This window comes from Ranitomeya variabilis, chromosome 7 (assembly GCF_051348905.1).
Source record: "Ranitomeya variabilis isolate aRanVar5 chromosome 7, aRanVar5.hap1, whole genome shotgun sequence".
Lineage (NCBI taxonomy): Eukaryota > Metazoa > Chordata > Amphibia > Anura > Dendrobatidae > Ranitomeya > Ranitomeya variabilis.
In genome coordinates this window covers 103,530,871-103,554,069 of record NC_135238.1, presented here as the reverse complement: position 1 = coordinate 103,554,069, position 23,199 = coordinate 103,530,871, and the positions used below count along the sequence as shown (strand labels likewise).

The window sequence follows — 23,199 nt, the reverse complement described above, 5'->3', positions numbered from 1 at the left end:
GTCCGAGTAAATTCTTACATTTGCCCCTTGAATCTGCGGAAGAAAGTGATTTAAGGCATATTCTACCGCTTTTAACTCCTTCCAATTGGAGGAACATGACAATTCTGCCTGGTCCCAAGTATCTTGGGCCAGACTGTCTTTCATATGTGCTCCCCACCCAATAGGGCTGGCGTCGGTGGTAATTATTTTAGACGGGTCTATTATCCATGGCACACCCTCTGAGAGGTGGTCCATGTCTAGCCACCAGGATAGTGATTCTAAGACATCTTTGGAAAGAGTTATTCTGCTTTCTAGATGTCCGTCTTTTCTCTGAGCCGACAATACCTCATACTGTAATTGACGAGTATGAAATTGTGCCCATGGTACAGCAGGGATACATGATGATAATGACCCCAGCAAAGACATGCCCTTCCTTAGTGTCATGTAGGGGTTGCGTATTGCGTCTGATACCCTTGATTGTATAGTCAGTTTCTTTGCCTGGGGGAGGAAGCATCTCTGACTTACGGAGTCTAGCTGGATTCCTAGAAATGTCTGGACGGTTTCTGGATTCAGCCGGGATTTTTCGAAGTTGACGATCCAACCTAACTCCTGTAGGGACGAGATCGTATTAGATAGACGGGTTTTACACTGGAGCATAGAGTTTCCCACCACTAGAAAGTCATCTAGCTAGGGTATTATCAAGGTATCTCGTTGACGTAGATGAGCCATCACTTCTAATATCACCTTAGTGAAGATGCGGGGAGCCATAGAAAGCCCAAATGGCATTGCAACATACTGAAAGTGACGAACCTGTCCTTCCAGGATGACTGCTACCCTTAGATACTTTTGATGTTCGGCATGTATGGGAAGATGATAATAGGCATCCTTTAAGTCTATTCCGGCCATGACACACCTAGGAAACAAGAGTTTTATGGTTGAACTAATGGATTCCATTTTGAAGGTATGATTACGCAGGAAGGCGTTTAATCTCTTGAGGTTTATGATGGTTCTAAATGAACTATCAGGCTTATTGATCAAGAATAAAGGGGAATAGAACCCCTTCCCTTCTTGATCCTGGGGAACTTCTATCAGGACTTTTTTAGACAGAAGAGATAGGATCTCTGATTCCAGAGCCCTTTGTTGGTCTTGACCTTTTGGAGATGTTACTATAAAGGAATCCCAAGGTATTCGGTCAAAATCCAATTTTAGGCCGTATTGTACAATGTCCAGAATCCACTGGCTGGATGTTATTTGTTCCCATCTGGGGAGGAAGAATTTTAATCTGCCGCCTACCTCCTGGTTAGCGGTATTTGCGTTTCGGGTTATGGGACCCGCTAAAAAAGGCACCTTTTTGCTTCGGGTCCTTCGACTCCCATCGCTCCCTTTGTTCGAACGGCTTGTTCCTGGTAAAGGGACGTCTTTTGAAGGCTCTCCTGTAGGATGGAAGATACTGGTTAGGGAAGCCTTTTTTCCTTTCTCCTGCTTTACTCAGGAGCTCATCCAGCGCTTTTCCGAAAAGAAACTCACCCTGGCAGGGGATCGCACAAAGTTTTGCTTTGGCCTGTGCGTCCCCTTTCCAGTTCTTTAGCCAGAGTGCTCGCCGGGCTGTGTTCACTAGGCCGGCTGACCTGGCTGCTAGGCGTAGCGAATCCACAGAGGCATCAGCCAGGAATGCTACTGCTTCTTTGATTAGAGGGAATTTCGGCAGGATTGACTCTCTCGAAGTTCTACCTCTAATCTGTTCCTCCAGTTGCTCCATCCACACTAGTAGTGACCTCGCAGTGCAGGTGCTAGATATGGCGGGCCTGAACGCCCCCATGTTGGCTTCCCACGACCTTTTTAGTAAAGCTTCCGCTTTACGGTCCAGCGGGTCTGTCAGGACTCCTGAATCCTCCACCGGTAAGACCGACTGTTTGGTTGTGGAGGCTACAGCGGCATCCACCTTCGGCACCTTCGACCAGGTATTTAGCTCCTCGTCGCTGAAGGGATAGCGTCTTTTAGAGGATGATGGTAGAAAACCTCTATTTTGCTTATCCCACTCTTTTTTTACTATTTCTTTAATAGTTTTTATGACGGGGAAGGACCTACGTTTCCTCTGTCCTAACCCCGCGAACATGATGTCCTGAGCCGATTTACTTTCTTTCTCATCTGAGCACCCCATCGTGCTTCTGACAGATTTTATTAAATTGTCCACACTGCTGTTGGGAAGACAAAGTCCCCCTTCAGTCTCGGATGAGCTCGGCTGGGATTCCGCTTTGCCTGAGGATATACATACGTCCTCTGACTGTGAACTGACCGGAGATTTGGACCTACTAAGCTGACGGGTACTGGTGGTACTAGTCTGCGCCAACCCCTGCATTTCTTCCCGGATCATAGCTCTGACATCTGATGGAGTCATTATGTTTTCCTGCCGTAAGGTTTGCATGATACACTCCGAACACAGTTTGTTAACATAATCATCCGGGAGGGGCTGCGTACATAAAGCACATTCCTTGTGCTTGGATTTGTGTGTCCTTTTCTTAGTCTAGGAAAGATACAGGAGGAACATATATCAGCATATAGGAAGAGACTCTTTCAAAAACTCACCCAGTGAAGCTGACAGGTACCGGTTCTGGAGGCGGATTTCGTTTGGTGGTAGAACCCTTCTCTGGAGGTCGACCACCACTCTTTGTGCTGCTCCTAGCGCTTCTCTCCTTGCTAGGAGAACGCTGTTGCACTGCGGGCAAGTGCGCATCGTCGGCCGGTGAAGCCATCTTACACACACCGGCCCGACGCTAGCGCTGCATTTTTAAATCTGCCGCCCATTCTCCTGCCTCCCCGGACCAACCCGGAAGTGCTCCAGCGACTTCCGGGTTAGACGCGCCGCTCTCACTCACCATGCGGCGGCTAGGGATATTAAGCCGGCCGCAGCAGCGCGCGCGTCCTCACGGTGCCGGGCGGACCCACGGTGACCGGACCCGGACCGTGGATGCTTGGCCAGACGAGGGGGGAGGCTGCAAGCAGGGGCTCCCCCGCCGCTGCTTCTGGAACCGCAGCCCCTGCCGTTCCCTCAGATACCTACGCAGGCGGGTGCATGGCCCAGGGATCCTCTTCATCTGTAGGTAAGCCGGGTCCCTGTAGGAACAGGAAACCTAAACTGAGGAGGAGAGGGGACCGCCTCCTTTTATTCTGTAGGTTTCCTGTTCCTATGGGGCGGATCCCTCTCTCTCATGTGGGGTGCTGTCGTGGCGAAGGGTAAAAACACATACTCACCTGTCTTGCTTGCAGCTCCTCGGCGCCATCTTCCCGGCGTCTCTCCGCACTGACTGATCAGGCAGAGGGCGGCGCGCACACTATATGCGTCATCGCGCCCTCTGCCTGAACAGTCAGAGCGGAGAGACGCCGGGAAGATGGCGCGACGCCCGGCGTGTGGAACGAGGACAGGTGAATATGCGATACTTACCTGCTCCCGGCGTCCCGCTCCTTCCCCCTGCCTGTCTTCGGTGCCGCAGCCTCTTTCTCTATCAGCGGTCACCGGCACCGCTTCATTAGAGAAATGAATAGGCGGTTCCGCCCCTATGGGAGGTGGAGCCGCCTATTCATTTCTCTAATGAGCGGTCCCAAGTGACCGCTCAGGGGAAGAGGCTGCGGCACCGAAGACAGTGTGACAGGCAGGGGGAGCGCCAGGAACGCCGGGACTAGGTGAGTATATGACAGTGCTCACCCACCGACCCCACCACCGATCATGACTCGAGTATAAGCCGAGAGGGGCACTTTCAGCCCAAAAATTTGGGCTGAAAATCTCGGCTTATACTCGAGTATATACGGTATATATATTATATATATATATATATATATATATATATATATATATATATACACACACACACACACACACACACACACACACACACACACACACACACACACACACACACACACACACACACACACACACACACACATATTCAATTCAATTCAATGAAGCTTTATTGGCAGGACCAAATACACATCAGTTTTGCCAAAGCAAGTGTATAAAGGCAATAGGAATAGGGACTGTGGGGATGTTGGGTAGGAGCTGTAGGGAAGGTGGATGGGGGCAGATCCAGGGTGGGGGCTATAGTCCATGGCATAGGGGAGGTGGATGGGGGCAGATCCAGGCTGTGCAGAGTGTAGATGTGGTCGGTGGTTCGGCATGAACCCTGCTTGGCTCTTGCTGAGGACATTGTGCTCGGTGAGGAAGGCGAGGATCCTCTTGTTCAGGATACAGTTTTCCCAGGTTGCTGCTGACACATATGCCTCTGTAGTTGGCTGGGTCATACCTGTCCCCACTCTTGTGGATGGGTGTGATGAGGCCTTGGTTCCAGGTACGAGGGAAGTAGCCAGCACTCAGCACAATATTGAAGAGTTTAACCATTGCAGCCTGTATTTCTGGTGGGCTGTACTTCAGCATTTCTGGTAGGATTCCGTCCAGGCCACTGGCTTTTCTACATCTTATGGAGTAGAGTCTCTCGGCTACTTCCTGTAGTGTTATAGGTGTATCCACCGGGTTTTGGAAGTTTTTGATTTTTTCCTCCATTGCTTTTAGTTTCGCCATTATGTTTTCCTGTTCTTGGCTTAGCTCTTCCTTTGGAATGTCTTTATAGAGGTCTCTGAAGTATTGGAGCCAGAGGTTGCCATTTTGGATATGGGTGTTGTTTTTCTTGTCTTTGGTGCCCATGTGGTTCCATAGTTCCCAGAAGGAGTTGTCTTGGAGGGCGTCTCGGAGTTGGTTAAGCTTGGTAGAGATGTATCTCTGCTTCTTCCTCCTGAGGAGGGTTTTGTACTGCCTTTGTATGGAGTCATAGGCTTCCCTCAGACCCAGGTGGCTGGGGTCTCTGTGTTTCTTGTTGGAGGCTGTTCTCAGGGTCTTCCGTAGAGCTTTACATTCTTTGTCAAACCAGCCATTGACCTGTGTTTCTTTTGGTCTCTTGTAGTCGACTTTTTTAAGGTCGGACAGTCTGGCCATTGCATAGAATATTATTGAGGTCCTTTGCGGCTTGGCTCACTCCCTCTGGGTTTGGCTTGTACTTGAGGTTGTAGAAGTGGTGCAGCATCCGCTGTATTTCAGGTCTGTTGGAAGCTTCTTTATACTTTAGTGCCGACATTTTGGACCATTTATAGGATGGAGGCCGGGTGAAGAGGCCGCTCTGCTGTGGCTTCTGAGTGGATGGTTTCTCTGTAGATTTCATGTACAGAAGAAGTTGGCTGTGGTCTGACAGGTGCGTTTGTGGGGTGACTATGAGGGCGCTGACATCTGCCAGGTTCAGATCTGTAATGGCGTAGTCTACTACACTCCTCCCTACATGGGAGTTTAGTGTATACCTTCCTAAGGAGTCACCCTTGCTTCGTCCATTAAGGATATGAAGTCCTAGACTTCTACATACGTTCAGGAGCTTTCTGCCACTTTTGTTGACTGTAGTGTCATAGCCGTTTCACTCAGTGTGTACAGGGTCTTGGTCGTCATTCTCTGCTCCAAGTATGTAGATGTTTCCATCCGTGGTCAGGAAGTCGCTCTCTCTCCCTGTTCTTGCATTGAGGTCTCCAAAGATGAGAACTTTGCCCAGGGCCTGATAATGGGCGGCTTCTCTTTGTAAGATCTCGAAGCAGTCTGGATTGAAGTAGGGGGACTCTGGTGGTGGTATATAGGTGGCACAGAGGTGGACATCAGACTGGCAGGTGAGGATGGAGCTGCTGATTCTGATCCATATGTGGCTGCCTCCTTTCTTCACCGGTTTGATGTACGGGTGGAGCTCCTCTTTATACCAGATCAATACTCCTCCTGAGCCCCGGCCCTGTTTGGTGTTTTTATTTTTCTGGGCATGGACCGAGAATTCCTTGTATCCAATAGGCACCAGGGATTCGTTTTCGGCTCTGGTCCATGTTTCCAGGAGGATCTGAATGTCTATATTTTTCAGTCTTTGTATAAAATCAGGGTCCTTTGTTTTAGATCCAAAGGTTGAGGCGTTGAGACCCTGAATATTCCAGCTGCTGATTGTAAGTGAAGACATTCTTCTGTGTATTTTGTGTGTATATACCTTGTAATGAGTATAGCTGTGTGGGACAAACTGGATTTCTGACTGTTTTATAGAAGTGCTTGGTTCCATCCAGTCACATTAGAATTCTGCACAGTGCATTGAGCAGGATCTTTATCTCATCCCTATCTCTGCTCTGCATGTGTCTGTGCGGGCTCGGTGGTCTCCTCCATGGAGGTCTCCTCCTCTGATGGTCTGACACTGGGTGAAGAGCTTTGCTTCCAGCTTCAGGGGGTAGCATTGGGGTTTTCTGCTCTTTCGTTCTCGGGGGTCTTTCAGTGTGATTATGGCCACTGTTGAATCCAGCCCTGGGGTCTCTGTTTAGCACGATGTCCTTCAGCTCTTTGGCCAGGATGCTGACCCCTTGTTTGTTGAGATGTTTATTATCGTGCAGGTGACTGGTGTTTATGGAGAGGTGTTGTGCCAGGGTCACGTTTGGCACAGTCTTGATCCTTTCAGTCAGTTCTGTATTGATGGTTTGGGTGGTTTGCCTGGGTGTGTCCTTTCTTGGGAGCAGCGATGACAGAATGATTTTACTGTCCGGGAATTTTTGTTTTGCCATCTTTGCCAGGTTGATCAGTTGTTCTGCGATCTGCTGGTGCTGGTCTGGTAGATTGTTTGTACCCGTGTGTATAATAATATGCTTTGGGTTGGTGAACCATGGTTTACTGATGACCTCGGTCACCTGTTCAATATTTGCACAGCGGATTGTACGGACCTGTTTTCCTGGGAATAGCCGCTGTGTATTTAGGTACTTCCCATTTGAGTCCATTATTAGGACAATATCAGGACTTTGTGATGTCTTGGGTGGGCTACGGTGCTGCTGTCGGGGGTCTGTGATGCTGGCTTTGCTGGTGGCTGGTTCTCTTCTGTCTTCCATGTCTCTGGTTTCAGGATCAGTCATATTGTTGGTTATTATTTTATTGCTAGTAGGTGTCTCTACATTCTGTTCAGTGGTGGCCATGTTGTCTGCTCTCTGGCTTGTTTCCATTGCCCCCAGCTGGTTCAGATGCCCAGGGCTATGGACCTTTAATTCTGCAATCTCCATTCTGAGTTTATCATTGTCTTTTTTCAGTTCCCCCATTTCCTGTAGAGCTGCCTGGTGTTGACATTTCAGTTCACACATTTCTTCCCTCATTTTCTGTAGGGCTGTGTCATTTGTTGCTTGGTAATTTGCATTCCCTTGTGAGTTTCTTTCACATTCTAATTTCAGTTGGACCAAGTCTCTTTCTAATTGAGATAAGAAGTCTCTGATGTTATCCTGCGAGAGGTGTGAAGTGTCGGGGGATAGGCGGCTCTGTCTGGGAATCTCTATATGAGCATTAGAGGTAGCATTAGAGGTAGCTGCTGGGGCTTGTAGTCCTTTAAAGGTTTGTGCCTGCTCTTTGATATCAGAAAAACACTTTTCAAATTGCTGCAGAATCTCCTCCGTCCCCTGCACCATGACTGTGCCATTGTTGTACAGGCTTATGGTGAGCACATTGGTGTCATCATCGGCTTGGCTGGTAATTTTAATCCGCTGGGCATTATTGGTGTTGGATTTAGTTACATGTTTATATCGATTGCACAGGGCAGTGTGCCAGGCTGAGAGGTGGTCTGTATAGAATAATACATTGGTTTTTCTTTTTGGTTCTTCCTTTGTGAAATCTGCATAAAGAGTCTCTGGATTCTCTCTAATATAGTCCTTCTTGGGTTTATTGCCCCACTGTGTTATCTCCAGATCTGACCCCAAGCATTCCTGTGTCTCTGGGCTTTGTTCCTTTACTTGTTCCAAATTTGTGTTCTCCATTTTGTAGTTATATGTTAATTATAATCCTTATTTCTAAGAAGATTAATTTGTAACAAGTCTATAGGTTGTGTTGTAGTTAAGGAATTCTCCTACCTTTTATAGGTCCAGGTATCAGGAGGTCAGATGTATGGTGCCAGCTGTTTCCAGTCTGCTTCCTCCAGGGGATTCTTGTTTTGTCCTTTAAATCCTCCAATTCTTCCTTTTTTCATAAAATTTAAAGTCCAGTTCGGTCCAGATCACTTTTATGTTCCACGGAGTTGAGTTTTTCCAGGATTTGTCTTACAGTTGCCTCATTACAAGGTATAAAGTGATGGAAATTCAGGAGCTCATGTTCAGTGCTTCTTACTCCTATATACAGCCCCTGTCCCTGGACACACACATATACATATATATATATATATATATATATATATATATATATATATATATATATATATATATATATATATATATATATATATATATATACACATACACACACTAGATGGTGGCCCGAGTCTAACGCATCGGGTATTCTAGAATATGTGTGTCTACTTAGTATATTGCCCGGCGACGCAGTATATTGCCCGGCGACGCAGTATATTGCCCGGCGACGCAGTATACAGCACAGAGCCACGTAGTACATTGCCCAGCCACGTAGTATATTGGGCAGTCACGTATGTCACAAGTTAAAAAAATAAAAAATAAACATATACTCACCTTCCGCAGGCGCGTTGCAGTTCTGTCGCCTGGGTGGGGTGCAGGCAGCTGCTTTCGGTCCCAGGGTGTGATGACGTCGTGACCGTGTCGTCACGGCAGGTCCTTCTCCCAGACCATCCTTGTCAAACCGGAACGTGCCGCTTGAATGGACCGGCTGGAGCGGGAAAGGCGGCGGAATGTAAGTATCAAATGAGGTTTTATTTTTTTTTTTTATTATTTTTAACTTTAGATGTTTTTACTATAGCCGCTGCATAGGCTGCGTCAATAGTAAAAACTTGGTCACACAGGGTTAAATAGCGGCGGTAACGGAGTGCGTTACCCGCTGCATAACGCGGTCTGTTACCACCGGGATTAACCCTGTGTGAGCGGTGACCGGAGGGGTGTATGCGGGCGCTGGGCACTGAGTGCGGGGAGTAAGGAGCGGCCATTTTCTTCCGGACTGTGCACATCGCTGATTGGTCGTGGGCGTTTTGGCACGACCAATCAGCGACTTGGATTTCCATGACAGACAGAGGCCGCGACCAATGAATATCCGTGACTGACAGACAGGAGGACAGACGGAAGTGACCCTTAGACAATTATATAGTAGATATGTGTGTGTGTGTCTCACTGATGATTCATGGTAAAATAGCTGCTAGGAAACCACTGCTAAGGACAGGCAACAAGCAGAAGAGACTTGTTTGGGCTAAAGAACACAAGAAATGGACATTAGACCAGTGGAAATCTGTGCTTTGGTCTGAGGAGTCCAAATTTGAGATCTTTGGATCCAACCACCATGTCTTTGTGCGACGCAGAAAAGGTGAACGGATGGACTCTACATGCCTGGTTCCCACCGTGAAGCATGGAGGAGGTGGTGTGATGGTGTGGAGGTGCTTTGCTGGTGACACTGTTGGGAATTTATTCAAAATTGAAGGCATACTGAAGCAGCATAGCTACCACAGCATCTTGCAGCGGCATGCTATTCCATCCGGTTTGCGTTTAGTTGGACCATCATTTATTTTTCAACAGGACAATGACCCCAAACACACCTAAAGGCTGTGTAAGGGCTATTTGACCAAGAAGGAGAGTGATGGGGTGCTACGCCAGATGACCTGGCCTCCACACTCACCAGACCTGAACCCAATCGAGATGGTTTGGGGTGAGCTGGACCGCAGAGTGAAGGAAAAAGGGCCAACAAGTGCTAAGCATCTCTGGGAACTCCTTCAAGATTGTTGGAAGACCATTTCCAGTGACTACCTCTTGAAGCTCATCAAGAGAATGCCAAGAGTGTGCAAAGCAGTCATCAAAGCAAAAGATGGCTACTTTGAAGAACCTAGAATATAAGACATATTTTCAGTTGTTTTCACACTTTTTTGTTAAGTATATAATTCCACGTGTGTTAATTCATAGTTTTGATGCCTTCAGTGTGAATTTACAATATTTCATATAACAGAAATCATGGAAAGTCTACTTCTAAAGCAGATAGATGAAGCTGCAACCCATAATGAGGTCCTGGTTATGGGGGACTTTAACTACCCAGATATTAACTGGGAAACAGAAACCTGTGAAACCCATAAAGGCAACAGGTTTCTGCTAATAACCAAGAAAAATTATCATTCACAATTGGTGCAGAATCCAACCATAGGAGCAGCACTTTTAGACCTAATACTATCTAATAGACCTGACAGAATAACAAATCTGCAGGTGGTCGGGCATCTAGGAAATAGCGACCACAATATTGTACAGTTTCACCTGTCTTTCACTAGGGGGACTTGTCAGGGAGTCACAAAAACACTGAACTTTAGGAAGGCAAAGTTTGACCAGCTTAGAGATGCCCTTAATCTGGTAGACTGGGACAATATCCTCAGAAATAAGAATACAGATAATAAATGGAAAATGTTTAAGAACATCCTAAATAGGCACTGTAAGCGGTTTATACCTTGTGGGAATAAAAGGACTAGAAATAGGAAAAACCCAATGTGGCTAAACAAAGAAGTAAGACAGGCAATTAACAGTAAAAAGAAAGCATTTGCACTACTAAAGCAGGATGGCACCATTGAAGCTCTAAAAAACTATAGGGAGAAAAATACTTTATCTAAAAAACTAATTAAAGCTGCCAAAAAGGAAACAGAGAAGCACATTGCTAAGGAGAGTAAAACTAATCCCAAACTGTTCTTCAACTATATCAATAGTAAAAGAATAAAAACTGAAAATGTAGGCCCCTTAAAAAACAGTGAGGAAAGAATGGTTGTAGATGACGAGGAAAAGGCTAACATATTAAACACCTTCTTCTCCACGGTATTCACGGTGGAAAATGAAATGCTAGGTGAAATCCCAAGAAACAATGAAAACCCTATATTAAGGGTCACCAATCTAACCCAAGAAGAGGTGCGAAACCGGCTAAATAAGATTAAAATAGATAAATCTCCGGGTCCGGATGGCATACACCCACGAGTACTAAGAGAACTAAGTAATGTAATAGATAAACCATTATTTCTTATTTTTAGGGACTCTATAGCGACGGGGTCTGTTCCGCAGGACTGGCGCATAGCAAATGTGGTGCCAATATTCAAAAAGGGCTCTAAAAGTGAACCTGGAAATTATAGGCCAGTAAGTCTAACCTCTACTGTTGGTAAAATATTTGAAGGGTTTCTGAAGGATGTTATTCTGGATTATCTCAGTGAGAATAACTGTTTAACTCCATATCAGCATGGGTTTATGAGAAATCGCTCATGTCAAACCAATCTAATCAGTTTTTATGAAGAGGTAAGCTATAGGCTAGACCACGGTGAGTCATTGGACGTGGTATATCTCGATTTTTCCAAAGCGTTTGATACCTGTTGTGAATTTGCTTTTTGCTCCCTCTAGTGGTTACTAGTTTTTTGACTCTGGTTTTTCTGTCATTCCTTTTATCCGCACCTGGGTCGTTAGTTAGGGGTGTTGCTTTATAAGCTCCCTGGACCTTCAGTTCAATGCCTGGCAACGTAGTTATCAGAGCTAGTCTGCTGTGCTCTTGTCTACTGATCCTGGTTCCAGTTATATCAGCTAAGTCTGCCTTTTGCTTTTTGCTATTTGTTTTGGTTTTGTATTTTTGTCCAGCTTGTTCCAAATCTATATCCTGACCTTTGCTGGAAGCTCTAGGGGACTGGTGTTCTCCCCCCGGACCGTTAGACGGTTCGGGGGTTCTTGAATTTCCAGTGTGGATTTTGATAGGGTTTTTGTTGACCATATAAGTTACCTTTCTTTATTCTGCTATCAGTAAGCGGGCCTCTCTGTGCTAAACCTGGTTCATTTCTGTGTTTGTCATTTCCTCTTACCTCACCGTCATTATTTGTGGGGGGCTTCTATCCAGCTTTGGGGTCCCCTTCTCTGGAGGCAAGAAAGGTCTTTGTTTTCCTCTACTAGGGGTAGCTAGATTCTCCGGCTGGCGCGTGTCATCTAGAATCAACGTAGGAATGATCCCCGGCTACTTCTAGTGTTGGCGTTAGGAGTAGATATATGGTCAACCCAGTTACCACTGCCCTATGAGCTGGATTTTTGTATTCTGCAGACTTCCACGTTCCTCTGAGACCCTCGCCATTGGGGTCATAACAGATACCGTGCCGCACAAGAGGTTGGTACACAAAATGAGAATGCTTGGTCTGGGGGAAAATGTGTGTAAATGGGTTAGTAACTGGCTTAGTGATAGAAAGTAGAGGGTGGTTATAAATGGTATAGTCTCTAACTGGGTCGCTGTGACCAGTGGGGTACCGCAGGGGTCGGTATTGGGACCTGTTCTCTTCAACATATTCATTAATGATCTGGTAGAAGGTTTACACAGTAAAATATTGATATTTGCAGATGATACAAAACTATGTAAAGCAGTTAATACAAGAGAAGATAGTATTCTGCTACAGATGGATCTGGATAAGTTGGAAACTTGGGCTGAAAGGTGGCAGATGAGGTTTAACAATGATAAATGTAAGGTTATACACATGGGAAGAAGGAATCAATATCACCATTACACACTGAACGGGAAACCACTGGGTAAATCTGACAGGGAGAAGGACTTGGGGATCCTAGTTAATGATAAACTTACCTGGAGCAGCCAGTGCCAGGCAGCAGCTGCCAAGGCAAACAGGATCATGGGGTGCATTAAAAGAGGTCTGGATAGACATGATGAGAGCATTATACTGCCTCTGTACAAATCCCTAGTTAGACCGCACATGGAGTACTGTGTCCAGTTTTGGGCACCGATGCTCAGGAAGGATATAATGGAACTAGAGAGAGTACAAAGGAGGGCAACAAAGTTAATAAAGGGGATGGGAGAACTACAATACCCAGATAGATTAGCGAAATTAGGATTATTTAGTCTAGAAAAAAGACGACTGAGGGGCGATCTAATAACCATGTATAAGTATATAAGGGGACAATACAAATATCTTGCTGAGGATCTGTTTATACCAAGGAAGGTGACGGGCACAAGGGGGCATTCTTTGCGTCTGGAGGAGAGAAGGTTTTACCACCAACATAGAAGAGGATTCTTTACTGTTAGGGCAGTGAGAATCTGGAATTGCTTGCCTGAGGAGGTGGTGATGGCGAACTCAGTCGAGGGGTTCAAGAGAGGCCTGGATGTCTTCCTGGAGCAGAACAATATTGTATCATACAATTATTAGGTTCTGTAGAAGGATGTAGATCTGGGGATTTATTATGATGGAATATAGGAATATAGGCTGAACTGGATGGACAAATGTCTTTTTTCGGCCTTACTAACTATGTTACTATGTTACTATGTTACTTCATAGTCATGAAGTCATGAAAATACAGAAAAATCTTTAAATGAGGTGTGTCCAAACTTTTGATCTGTACTATATATAAAATGTCCCTCTAGGCTATTAATATCTGCCCTCTGTCACTGGTTTTCCATCTCTCTGGCAGAGAAATCGACATTTTTGTCTGTGTATTAATCCTTTAATTTAACACCTACAGCTCCAAAGTTTTACACACACACACACACACACACACACACACACACACTCTACTAACATTATTGGTCAGGGACATATAAAATCTAACTGATATGCAATGGTTGACAGTATGTAAACCATGTCTCATATCCTGTCGGGTTCTGCAATGATTTTACAAAACCAGACAAATGAATTATCGACTATTCTGCTATCTGTCTATGAAAAAAATATATACCACACTGATGGTTAGTGTGGTGTTCGAGTTTTTCTCGCACCCATAGACTTTCATTGGCTAGTCTGCATGCTGCGATTTCTCTCGCAAGTATAATACGGCCGAGAAAACAACGGATGATAGGAGCTGTCCCATAGATTAACATTGGTCTGAGTGCTATGCGATTTTTTATCGCATAGCATTCGTCCGTATAACGCTCTGGAGTGACTCCGGCCTTAGCACAAAGGCATGAGACCAACATGAGCCCAGAGGCCTAGACCATCAACAGAACACTCCACCATGCACTCACCTGTGCTGGCTCCATACCTGCTAGAAAAAACAGGGGAGCTGGTAACGCCGAGAGCCCATCATGGAGGGAAGCGGCGTCCCGTCCGGAATGCTACCAATGATATCCTCTCCTGTGCCCCACGAGATGCAGGAAACCAGCCGGCCTTCTCCACCTCACGACTTCCAGAAGTAGCGGTGGCTTGCCGGCCAGCGTCTGAGCCGAGAGCCTCCACTGCGGGAGGAAGCACTCTACCCAGGAACCTCGTCCGCTCGCTGGTCTCTGTGGCTGAGCTACCCCCGCCCAGGAGGGTTTCAGCCCAAGGCCACTTGACAGGGGGAAGGATTGGAGGCGCCACACGACTCCCCTAAGCCCCATAAAACCTCTATCTTCTATCTTCACTCCTGGAGCAACATCTCATACAACCATCCCCTGTAGCGACAGGAAAAACACTGGAGGTGGGAGGGCCCTTTTAACCTCTGTGATCCCGTCCCGCTATAGGTCAAGGAAGGACTTCCTCCCATGGTGCTGTCCGGAGGGATGTAATGGAAAATTAGTTGTCACAAGAAAATGCGTCATTTAGTGTGTGACAGCAGCCAAACATAAAAACCCAATATAAATCTGGTATCGCTGTAATCGCACTGACCAGAAGAATAAAGTCACCTAATCACTTATACCGCACGAAGAACAGCATAAAACATAAATAAAACCAATTCTTCACATACTGTTGATTTTTTCAACAGTAGGCTAGGCGCACATTTATCTTGCGCTTTGCGCTGAACGCTTACACTGGAGTTTATGTAAATCTCTGAAATATGTGATTCATTTCGGACAGAAGCTCCCAGCGGAAGATTCCCTATAATGAGGCAAATGTGACATGTGTTCTGGCGGTGTCCATCTTTTTAGGATTGCATGCCGTTGGCTACAGTTTTGTGAGCTTCTGAAAAAAGGAAACCACGGAACAGAGGCCAGACGGAGTCCAGAGTAACTCTTCTACCTCATTATAGTGAATGGATCCCTCGGGGGTTTCCTCTGAATCATGTCACTCAGAGATTTAGATGGAAACCGCAAAGTAAGTGGTCAGCCTAGAGCGCTGTGATCCCAAATGTTAGGCCAGGGTTACCCTTGCAAGTTTGATGCGAAAAACTCACATAGGTCTTACCCATCAATACCAGGAACTGCCGCCAGTACTCGGCACCGGAGTGTGCGGCTGCATAAAAATGAATGCAGCAGCACAAGTGGCGATGGCAGTGCCAGGTATTGATGCGCGAGTTTCTCGCATCACCCTCGCAAGTGTGACCTCGGCCTTATGTAAAATGTTCCCAATAAAAGCTTTCACTCAATCCACAAAATATGCAAGTCCCCACTTATATCTGTCACCTGTTAATTGAAATATAAGGGGCTTCCACATTACTGGCAGCACAAAGGCTCCGGAAAAGCGAAATGTTTCCTCACACGTCAAAAGAAATTCAGCAAATTCTCTAATCCCAAATGCCCCCTCTTTTCTGAGCCCCAGTGTGCATAAACAACATTTAGCACCAACGTTTGGCATTTCTGTAGTGATGACCGCCCATCTAATTTACAGGTGCATGTTGTTAAAATTGCACAACATACTTTGGGGTCCAATTTCTCCTTTTGCCCTTGTGAAAATAGAATTAGTCTTACAAAAATCGGTTTCTAGGAACCTTCCACGACAGCAGTATCGGAGGATGTCTCCCCGCCCTAATAGAGGACAGGAAACAAAGAGGTTAAAGGGAACCTGTCACCCCCCCACCACCACTTCTCCAGGCTTTTCAAACTAAAAGAGCCACCTTGTGCAGCAGTAATGCTGCATTCTGACAAGGTGGCTTTTAGTTCTGGGTGCTGTAACTAGAGAAATAATCCGTTTTTTTTTTCCGTGGCTCTTTTAGTTTGAAACGACTGGGGGGGAGGTAACAGGTTCCCTTTAAATACCACTCCCTGCAACCACCAGTGTTTTTTCTGGACACAGTAGCATGTATATAGTTACCATTCAAGTGCAGGAATCATCCAATAAGATCAGATAGTGAGGGAAATTAGTGCTGTTGTGGAAGGTTCCTAGAAACCGATTTACAAGATATTCTATTTTCTCCAGTCACCTTCCACGACAGCAGTATCGGAGTAATGCCAAGAACTAGTTTCTTAGGGAGGGACAACTGACTGCAAATAAGTCTGCCAAACGATAGGTCCCTATTGAAATTTAGTCTGTAGTGCCTGGTGAATGCATGTACTGACGACCAGGTGGCGGCTCTGCATATCTGCTCAGATGACGCGTTCCTTCTCTCTGCCCTGGAAATGGAGACTGAGCGAGTGGAGTGGGCCTTCAATGATGCCGGAGGTGGAATATTCTGTGATGAAAACGCTAGACAAATGGCTTGTTTGATCTAGTTAGAAATTGTATTTTTAGCCGCCTTCTTGCTTTTTTTCCGTCCTGCAGACGGGCCGAATAGGTTTTGGTCCATTCTCCAATTTTCAGTCTGTTTGGAGGTAAAAGAGAACCACCCTATGGACATCCAGGGTGTAAAAGGCTCCTGCCTTTGGATTAGAGGGATTTGGGCAGAATGAAGGTAAAACGATATCCTGACGTCTATGGAAGTTCCATACTACTTTAGGCATAAAGGAGGGGTCCAATCTAAGGATTATGCTATCCATAGTGATGGTTAAATATGGCTCCTGTATGGATAGGGCCTGCAGCTCTCCTATACGCCTAGCGGTAGTGATTGCCACTAGAAAAACAGTTTTAAGAGTCAGGATTTTTAAACTGATGGTTGATAAAGGTTCAAATGGATCCCGGATTAGACTATTTAGGACTAGGTTTAAATCCCAAGGAGGGTTCTGGCTATGGAGCCTAGGACGGATCCTAGTAGAAGACGTCAAAAACAGTTTAACCCATCGATGACCAGCTAAATCCTGATCAAAGAAGGAACTAAGAGCTGACACCTGAACGTTCAGCGTACTAGGCGAGGGTCCTAAATCCAGTCCCTTCTAGAGAAAATCTAAAATTTGTCCAATGTTGGGATGGAATGGATCAGGCTTATCCGGGGAACACCAGGATGAGAATTTTTTCCAAACTTTGCCATAGATGGCATTGGTTGCTGGTTTCCTACTCTTCTGGAGAGTCTGAATTACATAATCTGAGAGACCTCTGGTTTTCACAATCCCGGCCTCAGTAACCAGGCAGCAAGATTCAACCTGTGTAGGTCCGGTGTAGCAGGGGACCCTGGTGAAGCAGGTCGACCCTCTGGGGCAGAAGTATCAGGCCCTCCTGAGTCATGTCGGTCAATGCACTGTACCAGCTTCTTCCCGGCCACATGAGTGCTACCAGAATCGTTGTGACTCGATATAACCGGATTTTTTGTAGAGATCTTGCTAACATAGGAATTGGAGGGAAGGCATACACCAGACCGAACTTCCAAGGATGGGAGAAGGCATCCAACCCCTGTGCTCCGCTTTCGGGATTGAGAGAGAAGAATGTACTTGACTGTGTTCTGGCTGTTGGCAAACAGATCTATGTCGGGACTTCCCCACCTCAGAATAAGGGACAAAAAGACCTCCTGGTTTAGGCACCACTCCCCTGGGTGGATGGCCCTCCTGCTGAGAAGTCTGCTACATTGTCTGATCCCCTTACATGCACTGCTGTGATAGACGGAAGATGTTTTTCAGCCCAGGAAAAAAAATCCTTGTGACACTTAGTTTCAGGCTGGTGTATTTTGTGCCTCCCTGGTGTGGTGTCAGCGATAGGACACTGTGGTTGTATTGTCGGAGAAGACACGTACGTGGTGACCCTTAATGAGGACAGATGCAGCTTTCAGCGCTTCCTCTACCACCTTCAGTTCCCTCAGGTTTGAGGAGCTAGACCTGATGTTTGAGGGCCACAACCCTTGGAAATGAGATCCGTCCACTATAGCGCTCCAGCCTCTCTGACTGGCATCTGATGCGAGTACCTTCAGAGAAAGCTGCTCCCAACTGACTCCCTGTTGGAGGTTTTGCTGTTCAGCCACCATGAAAGGGAGGATTTCACATGGCCAGGAAGAGGAATCCTCCTGATTAGTGCATTTCGATGTCATTTTGAATGCAGCAAAACGTGGGTTTGAAGGACTCGTGTGGGCTTGAGCCCAGGAGACTGCCTGGATGCATGACGTCAATGAGCCTAGGATTGACAGTCTCTTAAGGTTGGAGTCCCTTGATTTCCAAATCTAGAAATCCTCTTGACGAGGTCGAGCTGACGATCTCTGGGCAAGAAGGACATTCTTTTCCCAGAGTTCAGAAGAACTCCCAAGAATTTCTTCCTCGATGACTGATGAAGATCTGATTTTTCCAGGTTCAGAATCCACCCCAGGAACCTCAGGATGTCCAGGACTTGCGTGACATCCATATTCATACGAGGAATGGATGGAGCGACAATTAGAAAATTGTCCAGATATGTGATGATGCAGATCCCCTGCTGTCGGATTAAGACTACTGCTTCTGACATGATTTTGGTAAATACCCACGGTGTAGATGAAACTCCGAACGGCAGGACATTGAATTGATAATGGCTGACCCGATGACCTTGGGAAACTAAAGACCTGAGGAACTTTCTGTGGTCCGGATGGATAGGTACATGATAACAGGCATCCCTCAGGTCTATTGTAGCCATTACCCAACCCTGACCAATAAGCCGGATTGCTGATCTGATTGATTCCATTTTGAATCTTCGATATTTGACCACTTGACTCAGGGGTCTCAGGTTTATAATAATACGATGTTTTCCGAAGCACTTTTTTTTTTTAAACCAAGAATAGGTGAGAAGAGTGACCCTCCCCTATTTCTTGATATGGTACATGGGAAATCACCCCTGTCTGAAGCAGATAGAATAGAAAGGATTCTCGACGATGAGGAGAACGTAGGGACGTAACTGTCAGGTGATGAGGGGGGAGGACTCTCGTATTCCAACCTCAAGCCTTGCCGTATGGTACGCAGGACCCACTGGTTTGCAGAGATTGCCTGCCACCGGGAGAGGAAACCAGAGAGTTAACCCCCGACGGGAGAGCAGTCATTGCTTCTCAGGGGCCTGCTGATGTTGGGGAACAAGGATGTTCCAGGCTTTACCCCCTTTTGAATAACTCCACCGACCTGTTTTACCTTTACCCTTGTAATCCCTCTGGGAAGCTGGCTCACGAGAGGGACGAAAAAAGCTTTTCCTAGAGCTTTTCTGCTCTGGAAGAGCTTTCTTGTTATCTGTAGCCTTGTCTAAAATTTTATCCAGGGCCAGGCCAAACACAATGTCCCTGAAAGGGAATACCGCACAGTCTGGATTTGGAGGTAAGGTCACCTCCCCAGGATTTAAACCACAGAGCTCTCCTAGATGAATTAGAGAGGACTGCAGAAGACGAGGCAGAGTCTAGTATCTCTTCCCTAGATGTCCCCTGAGAAAGGTGATTTTCTAATGTATGCAGCCAGGAGAAAAGGGATCTGGAAACACATGTTGAGGCCACATTTGTTTTTAGTAGATTGGTGGAGGTGTCCCAGGTTTTCCTTAACAAGCTCTCAATTTTCCCATCCATGGGATCTTTGAGCTGAGAGGAATCTTCGAAAGGAAGAGCCATCTTTTTGGTTACCCTAGACACCTGTACATCCACTTGGGGATTTCCCATAAAGAGCAGTCCCCTTCAAGAGGGAAGCGATTCTTAAATTCTGAAGGGACACACAGGCTTAATTCAGGGTAAGCCCCATTCACGAAAGACAATATTTTTAATATTTTCATGTATGGGAAAACTTTTTGGGGTCTTGGGCTTTAACCCCCCCAAACATATTGTCCTGTACAGAGTGACTAACTTCCTCCTCCTCCACCCCTATGGCGCCCCTCCCCATATTAATTAGCTCTTCCATGCCTTCGGAAGAGAAAATATATTTTTTATTATCTCGTTTGGAAGTGGAACCCTCATTCTCTCAAATGTCCTCCGAACCAGAGGTATGGATTTTGCCTGAGCCAGTGTCAGATTCCACGGGAGCCATCTTCCTTTTCTTAGGAGGAGGGGGTTGTGGTGCTAGGGCCTGGGAGAGGGCCGCCATAGAGGATCGAACCTCCTGTTTGATGATGATTCTGATGCTGTCCAGGAGGGAGGGCTGTTAGTTACGTAGCGCGTCATCCATGCACGGTAGGCAAAGCTTTTTCCTATATGCGGAGGGAAGCTTGAAAACACACACACACCACACTTGCGGCTGGGCATCTTATCCTTTTTAGGGGCAGGGACCTTGTCTCTCTGAAAAAGAGAGAAAGGCAAGCTAAGTCACCTCAAAACTATCTGGACAGCAAGGGACCCACCTCCGCTACTTACGGTAGGAGGGTGAACGCCGGGCTCTGCAGAAGCAGAGTGTAAGGGTTTGTCGCCGTCCATATGGTCAGTCTGTCACAGAGGGACACAGAAAAATGGGCCTTACCTGGAGGCTTCCCCCCGACCAGGATCTTATACCATCAAGGTCACAGCGCGATTTGGTGCTCCTCCTGCCCATGGTCCATAGGGGGTACCCACAGGGAGAACGACCATCATGGCTGCTGCAGGAAAAAGCTGGCCGGCGCGCTGTCAGCGGAGAAAGAGAGCGGAGCCCCCGAACTTGACTGCCAGGAATATATAGGTAACAGCGCTCCAGATCGCCGGCCACGGCAGCACTATCAGGAACCTCTTCATGCCCCATAGGGACAGGAAAAACACTGGTGGTTGCAGGAAGGGGAGGGGTATTTAACCTTTGTTTCCTGTCCCCTATTAAGGCGGGGAGACATCCTCCGATACTGCTGTCGTGGAAGGTGACTGGAGAAAATACCAAATTTGTAGCTAAAAAAAGATTTTTGTGGGAAAAAAAAAATGTATTTTTATTTTCACGGTTTAAACTTCTATGAAGCACCGGGGGTTCTAGGTGCTCAATACACATCTAGCTAAGGTCCCAAAGGGGTTTAGTTTCCAAAATAGTGTCACTTGTGGGGGGTTTCCACTGTTTAGGCACATCAGGGGCTCTTCAAATGGGACATGGAGCCCACTAATTTTACCATCAAGACAGTGGTTTTCCCTCCACATATGGGGTATCGGCATACTCAGGAGAAATGGCACAAGTTGTATGGAGCAATTTCTCTTATGAAAATGCAAAATATGGAGCTAAAAAAGACGTATTTGGGAAAAATGTGATATTTCCACGGCTTTACACTATAAACTTCTGTGAAGCACCTGTGGGTTCAAGGTGCTCAATACACATCTAGATAAGTTCCATAAGGGGTATAGTTTCCAAAATGTTGTCACTGGAGGGGGTTTCCACTGTTTAGGCACATCAGGGGCTCTTCAAACGCGACATGGCGTCCGCTAATTTTTCCAGCAAATTTTGCATTCATAAAGTTAAACGGTGCGCCTTCCCGTCCGAGCCCTGCTGTGTGCCCAAACAGTAGATTTCCCCCACATATGGGGCATCAGAATGCTCAGGAGAAAAAGCACAACAAAATACATGGTCCATTTTCTCCTGTTATACTTGCGAAAGTTAAAAATAAAAAGATATATATGTATACATATAGGTCTAAAGGAAATTTTTGGAGAATGAAAAAGTAAACTTTTATTTTTTTCCCAAAATTCCTGTGAATTACCTAAAGGGTTAATAAACTTCTTGAATGTGGTTTTGAGTACCTTGAAGGATGCAGTTTTTACAATGGTGTCATTTTTGGGTATTTTCTGTCATATAGGCCCCTCAAAGTCACTTCAAGTGTGAGGTGTTTCCAAGAAAAAAAAAAAAAAAAAAATGGTTTTGCAAATTTTGTTATAAAAATGATAATCGCTAGTTAACTTTTAACCCGTCTAACTCCCTAACAAAAAAATAAAATGTGTCCAAAATTGTGCTGATGTAAAGTAGACATGTGAAAAATGTTATTAACTACCGTATATACTTGAGTATAAGCCGGCTTATACACGAGTCACGGTAAAGAAAGCCGGCGGGGCGGGAAGGGGGGGGGGGTTCGGCGGATCTGCCGGTGGGTGCCAGGAGCCCACACACACACACACATCATACTCACCTACCTGCACGCCCTCGGTGCTGGCACTGCATCTTCTGATGCTCAGCGGTCACGTGGTACCGCTTATTAAGGTGATGAAAATGGACACGTCTCCACTCCCATAGGGGTGGAGAGCATATTTATCACCTTAATGAGCGGTACCACGTGACTATGGCAGTGCCAGCACCAAGGGTGCACAGGTAGATGGGTACGAAAATTTATTTTTTTCTTAAGAAACATGCATACCAGGACAGGGAAGAGGGGAGGCACGCATACCAGGACAGGGAAGGGGGAGGCACGCATACCAGGACAGGGAAGGGGGAGGCACGCATACCAGGACAGGGAAGGGGGAGGCACGCATACCAGGACAGGGCAGGGGGAGGCACGCATACCAAGACAGGGCAGGGGGAGGCACGCATACCAAGACAGGGCAGGGGGAGGCACGCATACCAAGACAGGGCAGGGGGAGGCACGCATACCAAGACAGGGAAGGGGGAGGCACGCATACCAAGACAGGGAAGGGGGAGGCACGCATACCAGGACAGGGAAGAGGGAGGCACGCATACAAGGGCAGGGATGTGGAAGTTTTCATACCAGGACCGGGAAGGGGGAGACATGCATGCAGAACTGAGGCGAGCTTCCAGGGCTGCTGAGCGGAGATGGTAAAGATCCCACTCCAACGAGCACTTCATTGCATTCAAACAGTCCCTCACTACTTTCAAGGCCACACTAGTCACAGCTAAACAAACCTACTTCTCATCTCTCATATCCTCCCTGTCTCACAACCCTAAACAGTTATTCAACACCTTCAATTATCTCCTCTGTCCCCCAGCACCTCCTCCCTCCCCACTCATCTCAGCTGAAGACTTTACCTCATTTTTCAAGTAGAAGATTGATATCAGAGAGTTTTGGTCGACAACCCCCAGAGCCCTTCAAACTGCCCAGCCCTCCACCTCCAAAACCAACTTCTCCACCATTACAGAATATCGACTCTCCACTCTACTCTCAAGATTGCATCTCACCACCTGTGCACTTGACCCGGTCCCTTCCCACTTCATCCCAACCCATCTCTTCAACCTATCACTAACAACTGGTGTTTTCCCCTCAAGCTTTAAACATGCTTCAATCACACCTATCATCAAAAAGCCCTCTCTTGACCCATCCTCTGTATCTCGCTATCGCCATATATCACTTCTCCCCTATGCCTCAAAACTACTGGAACAACACG

General features: G+C 46.5%; 2 protein-coding genes across 9 annotated transcripts in view; both read right to left on the bottom strand.

The window, feature by feature from the left end:
• Positions 1 to 3,218, bottom strand: part of LOC143786334 (uncharacterized) — a 5,372-nt gene extending 2,154 nt beyond the window's left edge. Inside the window, exons 1-2 of one of the 2 annotated variants that reach the window (XM_077275624.1) lie at positions 1,507 to 3,218; positions 1 to 1,412 (exon numbers count right to left, since the gene is read on the bottom strand). The exon at positions 1 to 1,412 is cut by the window's left edge and continues 2,154 nt beyond it. In XM_077275624.1, coding sequence (XP_077131739.1) covers positions 667 to 1,412; positions 1,507 to 2,404 — 1,644 coding nt within the window. In that variant the 5' untranslated portion in view covers positions 2,405 to 3,218 and the 3' untranslated portion in view covers positions 1 to 666. The remainder of the gene's footprint in view (positions 1,413 to 1,506) is intronic. The other variant, XM_077275623.1, reaches the window with a different exon arrangement.
• FBXL18 (F-box and leucine rich repeat protein 18) overlaps positions 1 to 23,199 on the bottom strand; it is a 385,112-nt gene that overhangs the window by 345,179 nt on the left and 16,734 nt on the right. The gene's annotated exons all lie outside the window — the stretch shown is intronic.